Below are 24,260 nucleotides of genomic sequence, written 5' to 3' on the forward strand. Positions count from 1 at the left end.
TTATGGATGTGAAGAGAGTAGAGCAGTGGGCTAAGCGCACATCTTTGAGGAGTGGCGGTGTTGATTGGCAAGGTGATTGGCATCTTTGTTGGAGTGGCAAGGTGGATTTGTTATTACCAAACCACACAGATTGTCATCAATCCTTAGGATTCTTGGTTTGGACATGAATTCGGCATAACAAATCAAATCTAACAGCAAAATATTTAAAGTAATCAAGCTGAAATATGAACTCCATTCCTCTCCATAGATGCTGGATGGCCTGTCAAGTACTTCCAGCATTTTTCGCATTTTTGCAAAGGCTGAAATGGAGGATACAGATCCACCTTACCAAACTGAAATTTCCTTGATTGCTCTTTGCAGTTTAGCCAAATATCTACAGAATACAGGTTGGCTCTCAGCTGTTTACCTTAATTACATTCAATGCAGTCACTATCTGCATATCACATTTAACATAGTAAAACATACATGGAATTTCTCATCATAGCAATGATTATCAAACAATAGTTCACACAGGATTCATGAGAAGTTAACAAGGACAAATGATCCAAACTTCAGTCAAAAATGTAAGATTTATGGGGGCTTTTTCTCTTTTGGGAGTGAATAAAATACAAAGATGTAGAGCTTTATGGGTGGAAATCTAGAGTTCAAAGGTTGGACAGATGAGCCAGTGCTGGAGTGATTAATATCAGTGATGCTTACAAGGTCAGAACAGTAGCAGCGCAGATGGTTGTCGAGCTAGAGGAGATTACAGATATAGGAAAAGACAGGCAGTCCCATCAACAGAAAAGACACAACAACTAGCCAGGAAACAGAACTCCAGCATACTTCTTGACAATGCAATGTATAAAAATTGTACAACTATAATGCAGATGACACCCTGTACTTATCTTGAAGTCCATCCACCCAAAACAAATCTTGAAAGAATAATTTTATTTAAATTTAAATGACATTTTAGAAAACACAACGTCTTATTCCAAGCTATATAAAATACTCTGCTTTTCAAAATCTAGCAATCATATTGTATTCCAACATTTGCACTGGGTCCATTTTTGTACTTTAATTAGTAAAGGGTTTATCTAAAGATCAAAGCATTTAGAACGAGGGAAGAAATTTTATTTTTATTCTTAATATCCTGCTTTAGCACAATGTCTGGCAGCCATTTTTGAAGTTAGTAGTTCTAGTGATTTGGTATCTGTGTAACATAAGTGTGGTTCTTCAAGACTATACGACCTGTCACAGATGCATTGGCAACAGAGCTCAAACACATTGTCAGTGATAATTTACATTAACATTAATGACACTAGAACATGGCAACTCATTGCAAGCTACTCTCTGCCAATCTACACATTGCTTCTATTATAATCATTTTACTCTTTTAAATATAAATTTGATGTCTCCGAGAATTACTACACTTTATTCTGCAATCCCTTCAATGTACTGCTGTAATTAAATAATCTGTAAGGATGGCATGCAAAACAAAGACTTCCATTGTACCTCAGTGTAGTATGTTTAATATTTATATACTATTTGAGTGATATTGTCAATATTTTGTTTGATTAAGCATTCCTTGTTGTTTACATAATGCATTAAAGGTTACATGTTAAGAAGTATGTGAATGGCATACGTTAATATGCCACCAAGTCAAATGTGAGCACCTCACTAAAGAAAAACTAAGTAGACAAACATTCTAGTCTCTGTGTTTTTCTTTCAATTTACTTCTGGAGTTCCAAAACAGAACAGTTGCAACCAGGAAGCTTAAACAATAACCAAAGACAACCACCTACATGTTGAAGTGCAGCATGATATTCTTCAGAAGGGGAGAGAGACATTCAAGTGAAAAAGAGCAGGAAAAGGAAGAAATTTAACAAGCAGTGAGTAAAGGCACAGTGAATTAAACATTGGGTAGCAGGTGAGAACAATAATAAATTTTAGAAAAGCAGAAATAGCTGGCTACATTGGAAAGATAGATGAATTTGATATACTGAACAAATTGAGCACCATTTGGGGACAAATGAAATAGCTAATGAAAAATGAGTTCAACGGCTCCAAACAAACCAGCCAAAAAAGAACTTAGCTGAAATCGTGAACATAATGCAGGAACATTCAGAACTGAATGTTGATTGCAGAATGCTTTAGGTTCCATAACTGGAATCAAAAAGCTTACATGGCTGAATTGAAGAAATTGTCTGAGAATTGTCGTTCAATTGATATGTTTAATGATGCAAGGAGAGACTCCTGAGATGGTGGAATCTTACAAGAAAGCATTCAAAAACAGCTCCAAACTGAAGTACAACTCATATTTAAAAGAGCATCTGAAATCATTGTATCAGTGGAAACAGCAGCAAGAGATGCAATTAAGTTGTAGTCAGAAATGAAAGTGAGTCTGGAAATTGCAATGTCTAAACAGAAACTTGCCTGGCCAAACAAATTGTGTTAAGTTGTGTCAAGGGTTCGCATACAACAGACCAATGCACATTTAAAGGTGAAATTTGCAGAAAATGCAACAAAATAGGACACAAAAAGTATGTCAGGCAGACTAAAATAAATGGACTGCACAGGGAAGAGAAAAAGATAAAACATCAAGTTTCAGTTTCAAAAAGAACAATAATTTGCATGCTGAGTAGCCTGGAGATTTACAATGTAAAAACTAACAAGAAACAAGCAATTTGGCTTATAGCAGTAGTGAATGGCAAATTAAGTTGGAATTGGGCACTGGCTCGGCTGCTTCAGTTCTTCTACAAAGTGGTTTTGAAAACTACTGGAGCCTGCAGATATCCAACAAAGAACTTAACCTGGAGAACAGGTAACTCCTGTGGAAATAACAACCATAACAGTGAAATACAACAACCAACAAGACACATTGGGTGTGTATGTGGTAAGACCAAGAGGGCAGACATTATGTGGATATGATTGGCTGAGGCAACTACAACATGATTGGACGCCACCATTTCAGTCAATGGAAAGCAAATTGAAAAAAAAACATTGGATGATGTCAAAGCAGAGTTCAAGAATGGCAATGGAAAACTCAAACATCATGGGTAAAATAGTACTAAATGAAAATACCACATCATTTTACAAAGAATGGCTCCTCATATCATCTGTGATAAAGTAGCCAGTGAGCTAGATAGCATGGAGCCTGAAGGAATTCTTCTCGAGTTTAAAATGGAGCCCTTGGACAATGCCAGTGGTCCCAGTAGCCAAGAAGAGTGGGTCCGTCATCATCTGTGGTGATTTTAAATTCACCATCAACCCAGTACTGACAGTAGACTCATACCATCTGCCCAGAATCGAGGATATATTTGCAAACATTCAATGTCTGTAGTGAGATGCTGAAGATGTTCTATAGGTCAGTTGTGGAGAGCGCCCTCTTCTTTGTGGTGGCGTGTTGGGGAGGAAGCATTAAGAAGAGGGACGCCTCACGTCTTAATAAGCTGGTAAGGAAGGCGGGCTCTGTCGTGGGCAAAGTACTGGAGAGTTTAACATTGGTAGCTGAGCGAAGGGCGCTGAGTAGGCTACGGTCAATTATGGATAACTCTGAACATCCTCTACATAGCACCATCCAGAGACAGAGAAGCAGTTTCAGCGACAGGTTACTATCGATACAATGCTCCTCAGACAGGATGAAGAGGTCAATACTCCCCAATGCCATTAGGCTTTACAATTCTACCGCCAGGACTTAAGAACTTTTTAAAAGCTATTATTAATGCTTTTTGAGATAGTGATTTAGATGCATATCATATTTTTTACTGAGTTAAGTATTGTATGTAATTAGTTTTGCTACAACAAGTGTATGGGACATTGGAAAAAAAGTTGAATTTCCCCATGGGGATGAATAAAGTATCTATCTATCTAAACCTTGCTGGAGGGAAAAACCTCAGCAAAGTGAACTTAGCTGAGGCCTAACCATAGATGGAGATGGAGGAAGAGTCCAAAGTCGTTCTCACCATAAACATACACAAAGAGCTTTATCATAATAATAGACTTATTTTTAGAGTAGCATCTGTACCTGAACTCTGGCAGAAAGCAATGGGCTAAGTGCTTCATTGCTACCCAGGCACTTATTGTTACCTGGATTACATCATTGTTACCAGTGAAGATGACAAGGAACATCTCTAAAATCTCAACACTGTTAGAAAGATTAGAAGATTATGGGCTCAGAGCACAATGCAACAAGTGTGAAATCTTTACACTAAGAATCACTTACTGTGGTAAGACCATTGACACACAAGCATTACACAAGTGTGCTGAGAACAGTCAAGCAGTGGTGGATGCCCCAAGGCCAAAGGACGTGTCACGGTCACTTTTAGGATTTGCCAATTACTATAATATATCCCTGCCAAACCTGGCTACTGTGCTCCATCTCTTGAACTCATTACTACAATTCAGGAAGAGATAGCAATGAACAAAGCAGTGTGCGGTAGCTTTCCAAAAAAAACCCAAAGAAAATGGTGACATTAGACACTGTACTCATACAATATGATCCAAATCATCCAGTGATGTTTGCTTGTAATGCCTTGCCTTATGGAATATGGTATATGTCACTTGTCAGGAGTAATGGAAGTGAACACCCCATTGCCTTTACATCACATTCCCTTACTGCCGCAGAGAAAAATAACGCTCAAATTGACAGAGAAGCCTTGAGTCTGGTTTGGGTTGTAAGACACTTCAATCAGTACTTGAATAGGAGAGCGTTTACCCTCATTACCGATCATCAACCACGAGACCCATTTTCAATTCACAGAAGGGTGTTCCAGGAACAGCAGCATGAAGGCAGAGAGGGGTACTATTTCTTGGAGGACTTAATTAGAAGATCTAATTCAAGAGGACAACTAATCATGGAAATGCTGATGGATTGTCTGGTTTATATTTGGAATAGAAAATACATGAAAAATTTACAAGAGGCCACTCCCCTTGAAATAATCTCCCAAATGTAAATTATTTGTCTCCCTATCATGGTAGAGATGATCCAAGGGGAAACCAGAAAAGATCCTACACTTTCTCAGTTGTATATGGCAACCCAATATGGATAGATTATATAGCAGTAATTCCAGATTCCACATTTTTCCAGCCCCAAGATCAACTTGCCCTTGATGGAGGTTGCCTTAAATGGGGATTGAGAGTGATTTTACCATCCAAGCTGAGAGCTAAATTGTTGGAAGGGTTATATGCCGGTCATCTAGACATGATCTAAATGAAAGCTTTGGCTCAAAGCTTTGTCTGGTGGCCTGGAATAGATCAGCAGATCGAGAAGCTTGCCATGCACTGCCTAGGATGCCAACACACCCAGAAGATGCCAAGAGCAGCACTTCTCCATCCCTGGGAATGGCCTGCATTGCCCTGGCAGAGGATTCATGTGAATTTTGCTGGCACATTCATGCGCGCAAGTTTCTTGGCAGTAGAGGATGCAGCTGCAAAGTGGCCAAAAGTTTTCCCAATAGCCTCCACTACAGCTTTGCACACTGGTGATGTTTGTTACTTGAGGTATTAAGAGAGATGAGGAAGAATCAGGTACATAGAGTTAGTTCACTGAGTAGTCATGATCTGTATGAAAAGTAGAATATGTTTGAAGGATTAGGGTTATTATCATTCTAGGACTATAACTGAGAGGAAGGAAAATTTCATTTGCAATTCCTCCACAGATTTCTTGCCTTCATGGGAATGAAAAGGAACTGTTCACAAGTGGGGCTAAGTAAACAGTGGAAAGAATATGCATAGCTGATAACTTTAAATTGATCAGAATCTTATGCAGATAAGAATGGGTGTGATGATCAATTAAACTTTGAGTTGGTTAAAAGTAGAGGATTGATGGCTAAGTCTTGGTATGGCAGTGATGGAGATGCGGGCTACGGATGTGGGTAGATAGAAATAGTTTTACTTGGAGGCTTCATGATGCCGAAGTGGGATGTATCACTTCTTGATGAATTTCAGATTTAATGGATTTTCTAAATTCAGCTTATGGTTTTAGTCTTCCCTTCACCCACTGAGAGAATTTTGGTTGACCTTAAAGTTGTGTAGAGTGAAATTGTAAATGCAATCAATAAGCAAGATTCAATTAGCACTAATTGCCTGTTTCGGCACAATTCCAATTATTACCAGTACTAAGGAGGAGCTCACATTTCACGAAGAAACATCTTGCAAGCATCCTTCACCAAAATTGCATGCTTTTAAATGTTAAACAATCATTTCAAATTACAGAATAGATTTTTAACAACAACTGGTTTTGCTGCTGGTCCATTTTCTTTCCTTTGTAAGCATAATGGTCATTTCGATTTCAGGTTTTTTGTAGGTCTAAATGTTGTTTGTTTCCTCATGTTGGTTAAGTCAACCACAGCTTGATGAGAAAACACCAGAGGTGCTCATTATTCACAAGAGATAAAGGAAAGCTTTCATACAGTAAAATGTGCTAATCTCTAATAACAACACACAAAGACATCCATAATCCTCCTTCTCTGCTACAAAGCAATAAGAAAGATCAATCAGAAGAGAATGAATCTTTTAAGCATCTGATCTGATCAATCTTGACACAGATACAACTCACATTTATGTAGAGCCGTTAAACACAGCAGATCTTCACAAGCGGGTACATAGCAAGATCACCAACCAAAATCTGACCTTGAGTTTTATCAGGAGATATTGAAACCAGTGATTAAATACTTATTTGTAGAGTAAAGAAGACAAGAAAGATAGGGACACAGAGCTGAGGGAGAAGATTTCAGTTTAGCCCTCAAGATCCCCATGTTGGGAAGTATTTTTTCTGCTGAAAAAAATGTATGTGTTTTAGAATATGAAATGTATCAATTGTATGATACAATCTTGGCCTCAGAGGAATGCAAGTTTTTGTTTGCTTGATAGCTTACATCTTCATTATTATCACTGTAGATTGTATGTCTTGGGGTTGAAGATATATACTGTACTATTATTTGAGAGGTCTTCTGCAAGAGAGCAGAACAGGGAAATGACAGATTTTCTTTGCAAAAAGCAGGAGTTCCAGTTTCTGACAGCAAGAGTGGGAGATTGAGACAGGAATTTTGAGCTAATTATAAACCTTGCCCTGGTTCCCACTACTTGGAAGTTCCAAGAGTCTTGGTGCAGTTAATGCAGATGGTGTGGTTAGACATTCCTTTCCTTCTACTGACTTCCTTAGAAGGTTGGCGTCATTCAATGTCTGCAGTGAGATGCTGAAGATGTTCTATAGGTCAGTTGTTGAGAGCGCCCTCTTCTTTGTGGTGGCGTGTTGGGGAGGAAGCATTAAGAAGAAGGACGCCTCACGTCTTAATAAGCTGATAAGGAAGGCGGGCTCTGTCGTGGGCAAAGTACTGGAGAGTTTAACATCGGTAGCTGAGCGAAGGGCGCTGAGTAGGCTACGGTCAATTATGGAAAACCCTGAACATCCTCTACATAGCACCATCCAGAGACAGAGAAGCAGTTTCAGCGACAGGTTACTGTCGATGCAATGCTCCTCAGACAGGATGAAGAGGTCAATACTCCCCAATGCCATTAGGCTTTACAATTCAACTGCCAGGACTTAAGAACTTTTTTTAAAGCTATTATTAATGCTTTTTGAGTTAGTGATTTAGATGCATATCATATTATTACTGAGTTAAGTATTGTATGTAATGAGTTTTTGCTACAACAAGTGTATGGGACATTGGAAAAAATGTTGAATTTCCCCATGGGGATGAATAAAGTATCTATCTATCTATCTATCTATCTATCTGATTGGCTAGTTAAACAACACAGTCTGTACTGAACTCAAGGACAGCTTCTATTCCTTTATTATCAGACTCTTGAAAGGACCTCTCATATGCTAAAAAATGAATTCCTGATTTCCCAGTCTACCTCTTTATGGCCCTTGTCTCTTTCTCTCTCTGCACTGCATATTCTCTGTAACAGAAACACTATACTCAGCATTCCATTTTCCTTTTTACTACCTTGACGTGCTGTACATATTGATGGAATGCCCTGTCTGAATATCATGCAGACAAAAGCTTTTCACAGCATTTTGTACATTGTGACAGTAATAAGCCAACACCTTTATTCAGTGATCCTGAGCAAGAGGCTTGAGCTGGAAGTAATGGGGAGGATCACAATGCTCAACAATGCTTCTTCATAAGGCCAAACAGGCCGTAACACAAGAGGCCCAGCAGTCTGAATGCTCTTCTGGGGGCCCCAGGAAAACCTTAGGCATGTGGTGTGTCGGCATTCAATAGTCGAAAGCCGATGACATGCAACTTGATAGAAATGCACAAGATGACAGAAGTCACAGATCAAGTGGAGAACCAAAGACCTTTTCCCCAGTACGGAAATGACTAATCCCAGGGGGCATAAACTTAAAGTGATTGGAGGAAAGTGTAGGATGAGTATTAGAATTAAGTTTATTCTTCCACAGGGAGTGGTGAGTGCCCTGCCAGGGAGGGTAATAGAGGTAAATATATAAGGAGCATTTTTTTTAAAATTCTGAGATAGACATGAAGATGATAGAAAATTGGAGGGCAATGTGGAAAGGAAGGGTTAGACTGATTTCAGAGTAGGTTAAGACGTAAGCTGAAGGGCCTGTATTGTGCTGCGGTGTCCTTTGTTCTGTCTTTATTTTGGCTTCTCTCTCCAATTTGCCACTTCCTTTTGAACCCACAAACATGGAAAATCTTACTGAATCAATTAATCTGCTGGAGTTCTTATTTTTCTGAGGCACTGAAAAGTGGATTAGAAATTAGAGTGATGCAGGAGACAGCAGATGCTGGGATTTGGAGCAAATAAACCAAACTGCCAGATGAACCAATGAGTCAAGCAGCATCTGTGGTGTCAAATGGGCAGTTGGTGCTGTGGCTCAAGCCCTTGCATCAAGAAGATAGCCAGTATATAGAAGTGAGGGAGAGGGGTGAGACACAGGCTGCTAGGAAATAGGCAGAACCAAGTGAGATGGGGGATGATGGGCAGATGGAGACAAGTAGGGAAAGGGAGAACAAATGCAGGTGGATCGGTGAGAGGGTGATGAGCATGTAGTCAGGTGGGGAAGGGTAGATAGTCTATGTAATGAGGAGCGTGGGGCGGGGGGGGAGACAAGGTGAACAAAGGGAGAGAAACCCTTGGTAGACCTAGTGGGAGGAAGAATTGAACACAGGGGTGTGGGATATTGGAAAATTAAATATTCATCCCCTTAGGTTTTAGGGTCCTGTGTGGAATGTAAAGTATTGTTCTTCTCTACTGTATTTGGCCTTACCCTGGCAGTGCAGAAGTCCGAGAACAGATAGGTTGGTGTTGGAATGGAAGGGGAGTTGAAATGACATTACCAGGAACATAAAATGATCACTGCAGGTGAGGCACAAGTGCTGTTGTTGGAAAATTTTATAACAGTGTTGGATTGGGATGTAGAATTGTTATTTTGGCGTGAAATTCTTATTTTTCTTGTTGTTCAACTTTCTTATGTTTGCTTGTATTTTTATATAGTCATCTATAGCACATACATCTAACTGTTCAGTAATTATGGTACAGACGCTTCTGAATTTCCCTTGAAACTTCTTCATTTTCAGCAGCAGGTATCACGCTACTTGAATACAGCTATTTTATAGGTTAAATGACCTGACTTGGTCTAACCAAGCAGAGTCCACTGCCAAGAAGGCCCACCAGTGGCTTTACTTCCTGAGAAAACTGAAGGAAATTGGCCTATCCCCTAAAACCCTCACTGATTTTTATAGGTGCACCGTAGAAAGCATTCTTCTAGGGTGCATCACAACCTGGTATGGAAGTTGTCCTGTCCAAGAACGGAGAACATAGCCCAGCACATCACACAAACCAATCTTTCATCCTTGGTCTCACTTTACACCGCACGCTGTCGGAGCAGTGCTGCCAGGATAATCAAGGACACGACCCACCCAGCCAACCCACTTTTTGTCCCTCTTCCCTCCGGGAGAAGGTTCAGGAGCTTGAAGATTTGTATGGCCAGATTTGGGAACAGCTTCTTTCCAACTGTGATAAGACTGCTGAACAGATCCTGACCCGGATCTGGGCCATACCTTCCAAATACCCAATCCTGACTTGCACTTCCTTACTTTCCCTTTTCTATTTTCTAATTATGATTTATAATTTAAATTTTTATTATATTTACTTCAATTTGTACTTCAGGGAGCGCCAAGCGCAGAATCAAATATCGCTGTGATGATTATACACTCTAGTGTCAATTGTTTGGTGACAATAAAGTAAAGTCATTGTTATCTCTGAAATTTGTTATCTAGACTCTGAATATGAGACAACCATGACTGCTTTTTTCTTTTATTTTCTTTGTCATTCATCTCCTCCTTGTTCATTTTATGTTCTTGTAACATTTATTAAAATAACATAAGCAACAATTTTATGCCTCATTCTTGATTTCTGAAGAAGCTTTGGATCACAAAAGCATCATGATCCAGCGCCTGTTAAAATCAATAGGTGGACAATGAAGGAATATTAATAGAATTTGTGGGGCCTCAGACACTAACAGGTTGTAACCTGTGAGCAATTCCTGCAATACACAGTAGGTAAGGCCACAGTGAAATATAATCGTAAAGTTTAACACTGACAGCTTCTTTAGACATAACAGAATAGGTGGGATAATTCCAAACGCCTCATGGGACATGGTCAAGATGCCAACTGGCCATGTCCCGTGAAAGTAGATAGGCAATATAACTTTTCAATGAACAGTGTGCTGGTATAATGCTGTATCATTCATTTAGAGCTGGTATGCACAAGGGTATTCCAAGCAGCTGGCTTGCAGTTGGAAATCCTTTGACTCGGTTACTGCAAATTGGTAGGTTGTCACTGTGCTCAGAAAGAGAATGTGGTCAGAAACTCATTCTTTGCAATTTCCCCAATGGAGCTCTTTGAGACACAGCGTGAGACACATCAGCTGACACATAGGACTCGAGAGATATCCCCACTGCATTGTCTGCCAGTTGTGAGTGATTGGTAGAGGCATGCTGTGCTTGATTCAGGGCGAATGAGGCAAGCACACTGCAGTCAGGTTATAATCCTAGCTCTCCACTCAATAAGTATTTAATACAGGATTTTAAAGTAACACAGCACTTAGATCTGAAACTCCTTTACTAATAACCTTAAAATAAATGTTATAATGGTGATGATAATAGCAGATTATATGATGAGATAATATCAGACAATTTTATTAAATAACAAACATAATGAAATGAAATAATGTAATGAACTGAGGTGAGATGATATAATAATGGGAACACTATTTATAAGAATTCCTTCAGATCATTTACCATCAATTTGGTACATTTTTGCTTCACTGTCAAATCCCAGAATTTCCACTTTAACAGTTTTCTAATGACAGATCTCCATAACCACATGAGTTTTCTCTAGGTCCCTCCCACATTGGAACGCACAGGTTAACAGGAAAACTGGTCAGATGGATGTCATTGGGTGGTGCAGGCTCATTGGCCCAGAAGGGCCTGTTACAGTGCTGTATCTCTAAACTAATTCAATAAAAATTACAGATATACAAGAAATAGAAGCAGGTGTGGGTCATTTGGCTCCTCATATCTACTCAATAAGATCAAGTTTGATTTTTATTGCTACATTAATTTGCACAAAATCTTTTCTGCTTGATCCCGTTAATAGCCAAATTTCTGCAGAGTTTGAATGATTCAAGAAGGCAGCTGTCTCCGTCACCTTACCAAGGATTAGTAGCCCTTGCTGTGAAGCTGAAATTGAGAATGTGTGATCAAAAGACCAGAGGGAGGAAAATTATCAATATGCTCCCTCCACCTCTGCTCTGTCTTTGCCTGGAATGTGTCAGAAAGCCAATACACAGTGTGATTTGGATCTCAGGCAGGCAACAGAGCAAGGTAAACTCCAAGCAATTTCATTCTTCCTGGGATTGAAGATTACTTAAAACTACACCACCTCTTTTCAGACTGTAAACATTCCTAGGATGATAAAGCTTTCAAACAATTAACCAAACTCTATTCTGAGTTTGCAGCACTGTTAAATGTGTCTGAACTTTTCAAATGAATCAACATAACCATGTAAAATTTTAGAAGATAGATTTGATAGATTTCTGTGGTAGTGGTGGTGGGATAATGGGAATGAGAGTGAATATTGGTTGTATTTTTTTCTCTCCTGACCTTTGAAAGAACAGAAGAAGGCATCTTTCAATGTTTGCTTGCTCACAGAAGAGTTAAGACCAGATACATCCCTGTCATCAGTTTTCAGCGTGACAATACAAACTGAAGATCATTCAGCTAATTTCTACTAAATTGTAGTTAATCTGTATTTACTTTACCTCATTCAGTACCCTAACCCAGTAAATATTCAAACACCTCCTTCAAGGAGGCTCCAGTTGTCATCTACAGCAACTTTCATACCTGGCCATGTTGTTTTTAATGCAGAGAAATGAAAGATTGTGCAACATATCTATTAACTCAACTCATCTTTGAATCCTGCTGCCAGCAGGATATGTTTCAAGGTACATTGAGAGGGTCCAAGTAGAGCATAAATGATATACCCAAACCATCTGTAGGAAGCACTCAAGGTGCATGAGAAGAACAGTAATGTACATTCCTTAAATGTGTTAGGATTCTTGTAGAAATGCAGAATCAAGATCATTCTCACAAGACCAATCAGCTAATCATGTGAAACGTAAACTCCAACAATCACAGAAAAGGAACAAATCACAGTGCACAGGAGGTCTTGGCACAAGATCTCCACGAGGCCTTTTAATCCATTACTTCAGGGCAAGTTTTGCATTCTATTTGTCTGCTGCTGAATTCAACATTAACAATAGAAAGAAAAACTGGGCAGTTTCTATGAGAATATTGAAAATACACCACATTTGGAGAAAACTTCATTTACAATGAAACAACCAAATCTACGTTCTTGTTTTAGTTAACAGGAGTCACAATATAAAGAATTTAAAATTAAAATACACAAAAAGCTGAATAATAATAATAAAAACAACCGTGCCCACTCTTCAATGTTCTTAGTTTAAGCATTCTTGCTTTCATTTATCATTAGCGAGCTCTCACTCCCTTATCAATGGCATCCTGCAATACTGATTATATTACAAACCTCAGGTCTCCAGATCACTGTTGAACAAAACTCATGCTGACTTTGTGGAGGCACTTTCACCAAACAAGCCTGATATGAAACTAACTCCTTCAGGTCACTGACTTCCTTCACAGCCTTTCTGATTTTTAATGATAAAATCTGTTAAGTAGACAGATTTGTCCATCTTCTTGCTGGAAGAATTAAGTTCAATGGTCTTCTTTCTCCAACCAATTCTGTTATAGCATTTGATACATTTTATCAAAATAATTAGACCATTTTATTGAGGTACTAAACAATGAGAGTCCACTCAAAGAACATTATTCTACAACATCACAACAGAAAAGTGATTAAAGTGTTTCTATGCATAAATTAATGGAGGTATGAAGAATTTTCTTTCATGAGGTAATCACATTTTGATTAGCACCATGGGCAACCAAGTACAACAATTTGATGCAAATTCCCATAATTACAAGAAAAAAATAACTTCCTACCTTCCTGCACAACTTGGAAGGGGTTATTGCTGTCCACAAATGTTACAGAAAACGTAATCTTTTCTGTCTGAAGAATGTCCTCATTTGTGTTGAGGTCAGTAACAGCTAGGCGAAATGCTTCATCATCTTTCTTGGCAGATTCATCAAAAATTGCTCCTGTTTAAATAAAAAAAGAAATATTTTACTGAACTGTGACCATTGATACCATCTGAGCTCTCAATTTTAATGACTAATGACAGTCCCAGATCAAGAAGGTAGAAGTTTAGTCTATATTGTTATGTATGGGCTGTAGCATAGAGAATCTTGTCAGTCCATGTGTCACTTTCATGGAAACCACATCCAGAAATATATAGCTGAATTTCCAAATACATTATAGATTTTGTTTTAGTTGCGAGTACTGTGGTTAAAAAAAAAGGAAGTGTAGGCAAAGAAACTCTTAAAATGTCTGTTGCAGCTCGGTGCCTCTGCCTCTGAGTGGTGCTTGTCCCATTTTGGATTCTTGAAAATATCATTGCAGCTGGTACTCTACTGTGGTATGGGAAGTGACTTAGTGTTGAAGGAGCAATCCTTCCAGATGAACAATACATAGATAACCCGCTGCCTTGGGATTGTTTGCATACTTTCCTTGGGCCCAACTTCCTCTTCCAGCACATGCATAAGACCAACCATACAACCCTAATTACTACTGTTTAATGCATTATGACTTTGATCCTTCTGCAGTAAACCACACTTTGATTTTTAATCTCTTACTATCTTTCCTTTCGGTTAGTCCTGATGAAGGGTCTCGGCCCGAAACGTCGACAGTGCTTCTCCCTTTGTTGCTGCCTGGCCTGCTGTGTTCCACCAGCATTTTGTGTGTGTTGTTGTTTGAATTTCCAGCATCTGCAGATTTCCTCGTGTTTGATTTTTAATTGTTCTGTCTTGCAAAAATAGTATATAATTTATGTCCGATTTATGTTTTCCTTCTTGTGAGAGCCTCTGTAAGTTTCTCATTGCAGCTGTGCACACATTTTTGTGCATATGACAATAAACTTGACTTTGACTTTGTGAAGGCATCTCTGGCTTAATCCAAACTAGCACTGGACTTCTGTGCAGAATTGGAGTAATAACTGGCAATACTGTACTCTGAATTTGAGGTGGATGGGTTTTTCAGTAAACTAAACCTTCTCAGGTAGACATAACAGACTCCACATCCCTATTTTACTGACTACCCTGGACAATATCTGATCTGAAAAACCTGAAACGATATCCGTTCACTTACTATATATCGTTGCTGTATGAAGAATTTGGCCATGTGCAAACCTGCTATATGCATTGTGACTTCACTTCAGAACTTCAGTATCACATTACAAGCAATTTGTAATATCTCAAGGCTACGGTTTGCATTGACTCCTATGTTTCACAATTCCAACATCCCAAATCCAAACCTTTCCAACAGTACCTTCCAAGGTCATGTTTGACAATGATTAATAACACTGTTGCCATCTAGAGAATCGCTCATTGGAATAAGAAACATTTTATAGTTGGTCTAACAAACAATGAGGAAGCCACTTAAATAATCACTGTTAATGAGCGGAAAGAGTAATTCCAGTAAGAAATGATGCGATATATTTTGAAATTAAACCCTAGGTGGAGGTAATGAAGGTCAAATTGCACTAATGGTGATGAAAAAGTATAATCACTGTGAATTACCTGCAGGTTCAATTAATCTGAGCCTATAATGGTACCAATAAATTCTTTATATGTCACCAATGAGTGTAAGTCACATTTCTTTTTTAAAAATCTTTTGTACAATGCAGACTTACATTTAATCACACTTAGGAATCATGGCAGATTACAATGTCTTTATATAGGATAATTTCAATTTCCTTTTTGAGATTTTTTCCTTTGCCAGTCTTTTTAGGGTTAAAGATGTTTCCATTCCAGTTCCACAGGTATTGATGAGGATTACCTATAGCTGGGGCAAGAGGTATTGTGAGTGTGCAGGGTAAGTTGATTGGGTCCACTCCTGTTGGACTTTGGTTGTCTTTCCATGTGCTCCTGAAAACACAGTCAAGTTTCTCAATACCACTGCTTCTTCATAACAGGGGAGTCACACACCAAGGTTTCACATGAGTTTACAGGGATGTTACACATTTTCTAGGAGTCCTTGAGAACTTTCTTGAAATGTTTTCTTGGCCTTGTACTCATGACCTTTCCATGATACAGTTTGGAGTAAAATGGTTTGGGTGTCTGATGCCAGATGTGAACAAAATGGTCAACCAATCTGAGCTGCTGAGTTTGATTTTAGCCTCAGTGCTGGAGAACACTCGGTTGACTTACCTACCCTGTAAGTGGATTGGGATAATCCTGTGCCCTATACTATATGGTTCAAGACACATTGAAATCCACAAAAAATAGTGTTTAGGGAGCTCAGTGGGACTGTGCTTTCAATACTTTAATGAGTGAAATTTTATTCCCAGACTGCTCCATGGGTTTATTCCTTGGAGTTTACAGTAATAAGGGGTATCCTTATTCAAACTGATTAGAGAAGTTTAAAGGTATTTGAAGGGGTAGAAGTTCCACTCATGGAAGAATCATGGACAAAAGGATATTGTTTTAAGTGACCAGTTCCATATCTTGTAACTGGGGTGCAAAGGAATTTCTTTTCTCAAAGTGGTGAAACATTGAAATCATCTGACTTTGAGGATCATAGAGCCAGGTCATAAAATATATGAAAGGTGGAGAAAGTCAAATAATTGAAAGTGAGTAGCTGAGGGGAATGAAGAACTGGGACTAAAGAGAAGTTGAGAACCACATGGATCAACCATGAGGATGGTGGGACAGGTTTGAAGAGTTTGGTAGATTACTCCTGCTCCTGTTTTCATGTGTTTTTGTGTGAATCCAGTGGCAGACATGCACACGCCTATTTTCATGGACAAATTTCTGACATCCAGATTGAAGAGTAATGTTATTCTTCTGCCATCCCTGGTGGCCTCCTAAAGCTTTCAGTGGAACATGAATCAGAATCAGGTTTAATATCACTGGAATATGTCATGAAATTTGTTCTTTTATGGCAGCTAAATAAATGATAAAACTATAAATTACAATAAGAAATGCATTTAAAAAATTAAATTAAATAAGTAGTGCAAAAAGAACAAAAACAATATCAAGCTAATATACGTAAGTTGATTGTTGATTCAGTAATCTGATGATAAAGAGGAAGAAGCTGTTCCTAGAATATTGGGTGTGTGACTTCCAGCTTCTGTACCTCTCCTTGTTGGTAGCAATGAGAATAATGTGGGATGGGTATCCGTAAGGATAGATGCTGCCTTTCTGAGGCATCAATTTTTGGAAGTGTCCTTAGTGCTTGGGAGGCTAGAGTCCATGCTGGAGATAGCCAAGCTTGCAACTATCTGTAGCTTTTTCCAATCCTGTGCAGTGGCCCCTCAATACCAGACAGAGATGCAACCAGTTAGAATGCTCTCCACAGTACATCTGTTGAAATTTGCAAAAGTCTTTGATGTCATAGCATATCTCCTCAAACTCCTGATGAAATATAGCAGCTGTTCTGCCTTCTTTGGAATTGCATCAATTCGTTGGGCCCAGGATAGACCTTCAGAGATGTTGAAACCTAGGAGCTTGAAAGTGCTAATGCCCCAAAGAGGACTCGTGAGGACTTGTTCCATTGACTTCCTCTTCCTGAAGTTCACAATAAATTCTTTAGTCTTACTGATGTTGAGTGAAAAGGTGTTGTTAGAACACCATTCAACAACTGATCTATCTCATACCTGTATGCCTTCTCATCACCATCTGAAAATCTGTCAATAATTGGAATTGGAAAATTTATAGATGCCATTTGAACTGTGCCTAGCCACACAGTCATGGGTGTAAAGACAGTAGTGCTGTAGGTTAAGTACATATCCTTGAGGTGCGCCAGTGTCAATTATCAGTGATGAGGAGATGTTATTTCTGGTCTGTACTGACTGTGGTCCTGATGAAGAAGTCCAGTTGTAGTGGGAGGTACAGAGGTCCAGGTTTTAGAGTTTGTTGATGAGTACAGAGGGTATAATTATGTTGAACGATGAACCGTAATCAACAAACAATAGCCTGACCCATGTATGCTTAACAATTGAATTGAATATTGAATTGACTTTATTTCTTACATCCTTCAAATACATGAGGAGTAAAAATCTTTACATTATGTCTGAATGTGCAATGTGCAATTTATAGTAATTTGTAGTAAATAGTATGCACAACAAGACAGTCAATATAACATAGAAATACAATTGTGTCAGCATGAATTAATCAGTCTGATGACCTGGTGGAAGAAGCTGTCCCGGAGCCTGTTGGTCCTGGCTTTTATGCTGTGGTACTGTTTCCCAAATGGTATCAGCTGGAACAGTTTGTGGATGGGGTGACTCGGGTCCCCAGTGAATATTTAGGCCCTTTTTACGCTCCTGTCTCTGTAAATGTCCTGAATAGTGGGAAGTTCGCATTTACAGATGTGCTGGGCTGTCTGCACCACTCTCTACAGATTGAGGTAAGTGCAGTTCCCATACCAGGCAGTGATGCAGCTAGTCATTTTGCTCTGAATTGTGCCTCTGTAGATAGTTCTTATGATTTGGTGACTCGTGCTCTATTTCTTCAACCTTCTGAGGGGATTTTGGCAGCACCAGTGTGCTTAGTTTGGAAGTCTGCGATGGACTTTGCCATAAGCTGCCTTGATGACTTTGCGCAGATTGTAGTTGCATTGCTTGAGTTTCTGTTGGTTATCAGCAATGTAAGCTCTGTCTCGTAGGGTAAGTGCAGCTCACACAGAACTGCTGATCCAGGTTTTCTGGTTTGGATAGAATCTGACTGATTTTTGGGGGACAACTTCCTCAATGTACTTCCGGATGAAGCTCATGACCCCTTCTGTGAACTCGGAGACATCTTCATCACGAACAACATTCCAGTTCAGGTGATCAAAGGCCAGATGGAAAGATAACGAGATTGCATCCACTGTAGACTCCACTGTAGACCTATTGTGGCAATAGGTAAATGCAGTGTTTCCAGGAGCAGTTCTGGCTATGACCAAACTCTCAAAGTAGTTCATCAGAGTAGATGTGCGTGTAACTGGTGATCATCATTGAAGTAGCTCACCCTGCTCTTATTGGGCATTGGTATGATTGTCCCCCTTTTGAAGCAGGTAGGAACCTCTGACTTCAGCTGTGAGAGATTGAAAATGACTTGAACACTCCTGCCAATTGATTGTCACAGATTTCAGTGCCCCACCAGGTACACCATCAGGGCCTGACGACTTGTGAGTCATCTCAAAAGTTGTTCTGATTTTCACCTCTGACCCCCTCATTGCTGTGGTTTTATTCTCCCTTTCAATACGTGCATAAGAGGTGCTGAGCTAATCTGGGAGTTAAACATCACAGCATTCATGATGATAGGTTTCACCTTGTAAGAAGTAATGGCCTGCAAAACCCTACCAAAGCTGGCATGCCTCCAATTCCATCTCTGACTTCAATCTAATCGTTTGGTTTTTTTTTGCACTTAAAATAGCCTTCCTCGGGTCATCAATGCATTTCTTTTATAGTTCTGAATCCCTGAAAATGGTGAGGAGCTGGTAATGACCCCAGCTGTTTATATATGGGTAAATCCCATTCCATCCCCATAATCATTAAATATGTAAGCAACACACATTTACATATACACGTATAATGTGTTTAACACATCTTTCCAAACTTGTTCTGATGCAACTTATTTGTATAGGACTTGACAACAGTCAAAGATGAAGAAAGAAAATGTGTTTAAACTTAATCAGCTTACACTCACAAATTATATTCTTAGAAAAGGACTTGTATTGATATAGTGGCTTTTAACCCTAAGACCATTTAGGGTAAATGAGTGTACAGAAGCCTGAAACCATGTACAACTAGGCTCAAGGACAGTTTTTAATCTGCTGTTATAAAACTATTGAGTAGACTTTTTGTACCATAAAATGGAACTTTTACCTCATAATCTATCTCATCTTGGCTTTTATCTTTACTGTCTGCCTGCAATGCACTTTCTCTGTAACTGTAACACTATTTAAGGTGGGGAGTTACATGGGAGGCAGGGTTTACTGGTCGGCATAACATTGTGGGCCGAAGGGCCTGTACTGTGCTGTACTATTCTATGCTATTCTATGCTCTATATTCTCCATCAAGTTATTGCTTTTCTTTTATGCTGCCTCGATGTATTGATGTGATGAGATGTTCTGAATAGAGATGGCATACAAAGTAATAGTTCAGGTTGTACCTCAGTGTGTGGGATGATAATAAACCAATTTACCTATTAATTTATGTTTAATTGTCACTGTAAAGTGACCAATGCATTTCATAGGTGGTGAGCAAGCTCTCACAAATAGCAAAGAAATAAAGATAAGATCATCTACAGTATCTCCATAATGGTGGTTAAACAGTGAATATTGACAAGGTAAGTATTCCTTTGCCCTTTAAAAGCAGCAATAAAATCTAAGGCCATCCTCATTTTAATGTACCATCCAAAAAATGGCACCTTCGATTCTGCAACGATCATTGAATATTTCATGGGAGTGTCAATCTAAACTAAATAAGTAGCCTGCTCGGAAAAAGCAAAACACATCAACTGAATTGTAACTGAGAAATATGTGTGAAGGTAGAATGCAGATGTGTTATTAGCTGAGGCAATGGACCCTTGGATCTCAGATAGAAGAATCTACTTTTTTTTAACTAACAGATAATGCTTTAGCATGCAACTTAAATAATCTTCAAAAAACATTATTATAGAAGTAGCTATACTCTTTACTGAATGAAAGGAGGATTTTTTTGATAATTTATTAATTTTAAGATCATGGAAATTTAGGGATTAAATTACTAATGTTGGAGTTCAGGGGCTCTATGAATGATGTAAACATCAGCTCACACTGTTTCAGGGCAACTGGGGAATTTAAATTCACTTAGTGAAGCAATCTGGAATAAAAAAAATAATCTAGTATCATTACAAGAGAAAGACATTTAGTACATTAACACCCATAGCAGAGGGAGTTCTCCTGTCAGTAATTGTTCTAGCCTGTATGTGACCCCAGGCTCACAGTAATGTAGCTGATGTTTAATATCCATGAGATTGCCTGACATACCACTTATTTCAGGGGTCATTAGGACTGAGCGATAACCAACAATCTGGAACATATTTTTCTGAGACCTCAGATCTGGGCTACAGAGCAGCACCTCTGTAATTTTTTAACATGCTCTCTCTCGCTCTCTTATTATAGCACTGAAATATTGGGGAATACATCTTCAAGTCTCTGGAGTGAAGCTTTGTTTTATGTCCTGCTTTCCTAATGCTTTTTTATTGATTACCATTCTTAGCAGTTTAGGAGTTAACAATCTGGATTGCAACTGTCCTACTTGACTGCATCCTTGCTTAACAAGGGGCATAGCTTTCTTTATAAGCTATCCTGTTGACAGATAATAAAAGCAGAGATAACATATGATGCTTGTACTCAATTGAAATCAGTGTGTAGACTTGAACAGTTAATTTGGCAGGTTTGTGGATATCAAGTCATGGGGTTCCATTCAGTCACTCTTCAGAGATCTTTCATTTAAATAATGGTGAAAATCTCAGGCAAGTTACTAAACCAATGATAGCAAATGGTACAGGTGTGTTTAACATTATGAGAGGCAGATAGTAAATCTTTTCCCAGTGTGAGTAAAGTCTAAAACTTGAGGGAATAGATTTATGGTTGAGAGAGACTTGAGGGGCAACTGTTTCCCACATATGGTAGCGAGTATACGTAATGATGTGCCAGAGTAAGTGGTTGAGGCAGGTATAGTAGTATCATTGGAGGAGCACTTGAAATACTACATGGAGAGATACAGGCGGAACACAAGAAATTTGCATGTGCATCATGATTGGCATAGAAAGGGCTTGCTAGTGTTGTATTGCTCCATGACTCTAAGTAAAATCTGGAGAGGATTTTTACTGCAATTCTTTCAGTCAATTTTGAAAAATTAAATGAAATAACCACTAATTAAGAAACAAAACATCAACATTTCTCTGTGCGTTATTAATCCAACTCAGAGACATACAGTACAGAAACAGACTCCTTGGCCTGATTGGTCCATGTCCATCCAGGCTAGTCCTATTAGCCCATACTTGGTTTCATAACCTTCTAAAGCTTTCCTAGCCATGTCCCTGCCCAACTGTCTTTTAAAAATTGTTAGTGTACCTGCTCCATATAGATTCCACCCTCTGAGTAAAAAAATGCCTCTCAAGTTCCTATTAAGCTCCTTTATTAAGCCATGATACTCATTAAACTAAAAAGCAAATACCTGCCATTCTGCTGCTATAGCTGTAGTGTTTTCTCTGTGTGCGTGTGCGTGTGTGTATATATGTATAGAGGGAGACTATGTATGTGTGCTGTGATGGGAAAGCATACGTGGTGCCTGTATATCAGTTTGAGTTAATTTGCAGCAGTTTCTAATTAATTATTAATTCCTTTTGTCACTAAATGTGGTCAGATAAATCATTCAACTGTTAGGCTAGCTCAGAATGTAATAAAATACATTCCAGTAATTTCAATTTTAAAACAAATGATCTGAAATGAACAGATGAGCCATCTTCTTGAACTCCTGCAGTCCTCTAAGTGTGGATATACCCACAATATTGTTTGGGAGGCAGTTCCAGGACTTTGACCCAGGAATAGTAAAGGAACCGTAATATACTGCACAGTCAAAATAGTGTGAATAACTTCAAGTTTGTAGTATCCCCATAGCTTTATTGCCCTTGTCTGTCAACTTTGTGGTGGGTATATGTTTGGTAAGAAGACTAATACTACACACATTGCTCACCAAAGACTTACACAATTACAATAAGATTCCTTTTCTCCTGTATTCAAATCCTCTGGTAATAACAGATAGCATACCAGTTGTCATCCTCGTTAAATTTATCGTCATATGCACAGGTATGGACAGATATAGTGAGGTACTGGTACAATGAAAACCTTGTTTGTAGCAACATCATAGGCATTGTATAAAATAAAATACAAAAATTAGAATACATAAGCAAGGATGTGATGCTGAGGCTTTGTAAAGCACTGGTGAGGCCTCACTTGGAGTATTGTGAGCAGTTTTGGGCTCATTATCTTAGAAAGTATGTGCACACGCTGGAGAGGGTTCAAAGGAAGTTCACAAAAATTATTCCAAGATTGAACAGCTTGTCATACGAAGATTGCTTGATGGCTTTGGGTTTGTATTCACTTGAATTCAGAAGAATGAGGGGTGACTTAATTGAAACCTATGGAATGGCGAAAGGCCTTGATAGAGTGGATGTGGAGAGGATGTTTCCTATGGTGGGAGAGTCTAAGACCAGAGAACACAGCCTCAGCATTGAGGGGCTTCTTTGTAGAATGGAGATGAGGAGGAATTTCTTTAGCCAGGGAGTGGTGAATCTGTGGAATTCATTGCCACAGGCAACTGTGGAGGCCACCTCTTTATGTATAGTTAAGACAGAGATTGATAGATTCTTGATCAGTAAGGGCATGAAGAGATATGGGGAGAAGGCAGGAGATTGGAGCTGAGAGGAAAAATTGGATCAGCCATGATGAAATGACGGAGCAGGATCAATTGGCCAAATGGCCTACTTCGGCGTCTATATCTTATGGTCTTATGTGAATTCAGAAAACAACACACAGAATATAAATTATACATAAATTATACAACACAATGAAGAAAAATGTATTTTGGCAAAATAAGACCCGATTGGAATAATAAAGCACAAAGTGAATGGTAGTACAAGAGGTGACCCATAGTGTTCCTGTGCCGAGGTAGGGTTCGAGCTGTCCAGGTCATTTCAAGAACCTGATGTTGTAAAAAGTAGCTTTATACTGCACCTGCGCACTAACTTTCAGTGACTTGTGTACAAGATAGATAGATAGATAGATACTTTATTCATCCCCATGGGGAAATTCAACTTTTTTTCCAATGTCCCATACACTTGTTGTAGCAAAACTAATAACATACAATACTTAACTCAGTAAAAAATATGATATGCATCTAAATCACTATCTCAAAAAGCATTAATAATAGCTTTTAAAAAGTTCTTAAGTCCTGGCGGTTGAATTGTAAAGCCTAATGGCATTGGGGAGTATTGACCTCTTCATCCTGTCTGAGGAGCATTGCATCGATAGTAACCTGTCGCTGAAACTGCTTCTCTGTCTCTGGATGGTGCTATGTAGAGGATGTTCAGAGTTTTCCATAATTGACCGTAGCCTACTCAGCGCCCTTCGCTCAGCTACCGATGTTAAACTCTCCAGTATTTTGCCCACGACAGAGCCCGCCTTCCTTACCAGCTTATTAAGACGTGAGGCGTCCCTCTTCTTAATGCTTCCTCCCCAACACGCCACCACAAAGAAGAGGGCGCTCTCCACAACTGACCTATAGAACATCTTCAGCATCTCACTACAGACATTGAATGACGCCAACCTTCTAAGGAAGTACAGTCGACTCTGTGCCTTCCTGCACAAGGCATCTGTGTTGGCAGTCCAGTCTAGCTTCTCGTCTAACTGTACTCCCAGATACTTGTAGGTCTTAACCTGCTCCACACATTCTCCATTAATGATCATTGGCTCCATATGAGGCCTAGATCTCCTAAAGTCCACCACCATCTCCTTGGTCTTGGTGATATTGAGACGCAGGTAGTTTGAGTTGCACCATATCACAAAGTCCTGTATCAGTT

At 39.1% G+C, this 24,260-nt stretch overlaps 1 protein-coding gene across 2 annotated transcripts in view; it reads right to left on the reverse strand.

Annotated features, from left to right (window-relative positions):
* grid2 (glutamate receptor, ionotropic, delta 2) overlaps window positions 1–24,260 on the reverse strand; it is a 1,108,967-nt gene that overhangs the window by 883,261 nt on the left and 201,446 nt on the right. For both annotated transcript variants that reach the window (XM_073042457.1, XM_073042458.1), the window contains exon 2: window positions 13,533–13,688. In XM_073042457.1, coding sequence (XP_072898558.1) covers window positions 13,533–13,688 — 156 coding nt within the window. The remainder of the gene's footprint in view (window positions 1–13,532; window positions 13,689–24,260) is intronic.

Source organism: Hemitrygon akajei, chromosome 4 (assembly GCF_048418815.1).
Source record: "Hemitrygon akajei chromosome 4, sHemAka1.3, whole genome shotgun sequence".
Taxonomy (NCBI): Eukaryota; Metazoa; Chordata; class Chondrichthyes; order Myliobatiformes; family Dasyatidae; genus Hemitrygon; species Hemitrygon akajei.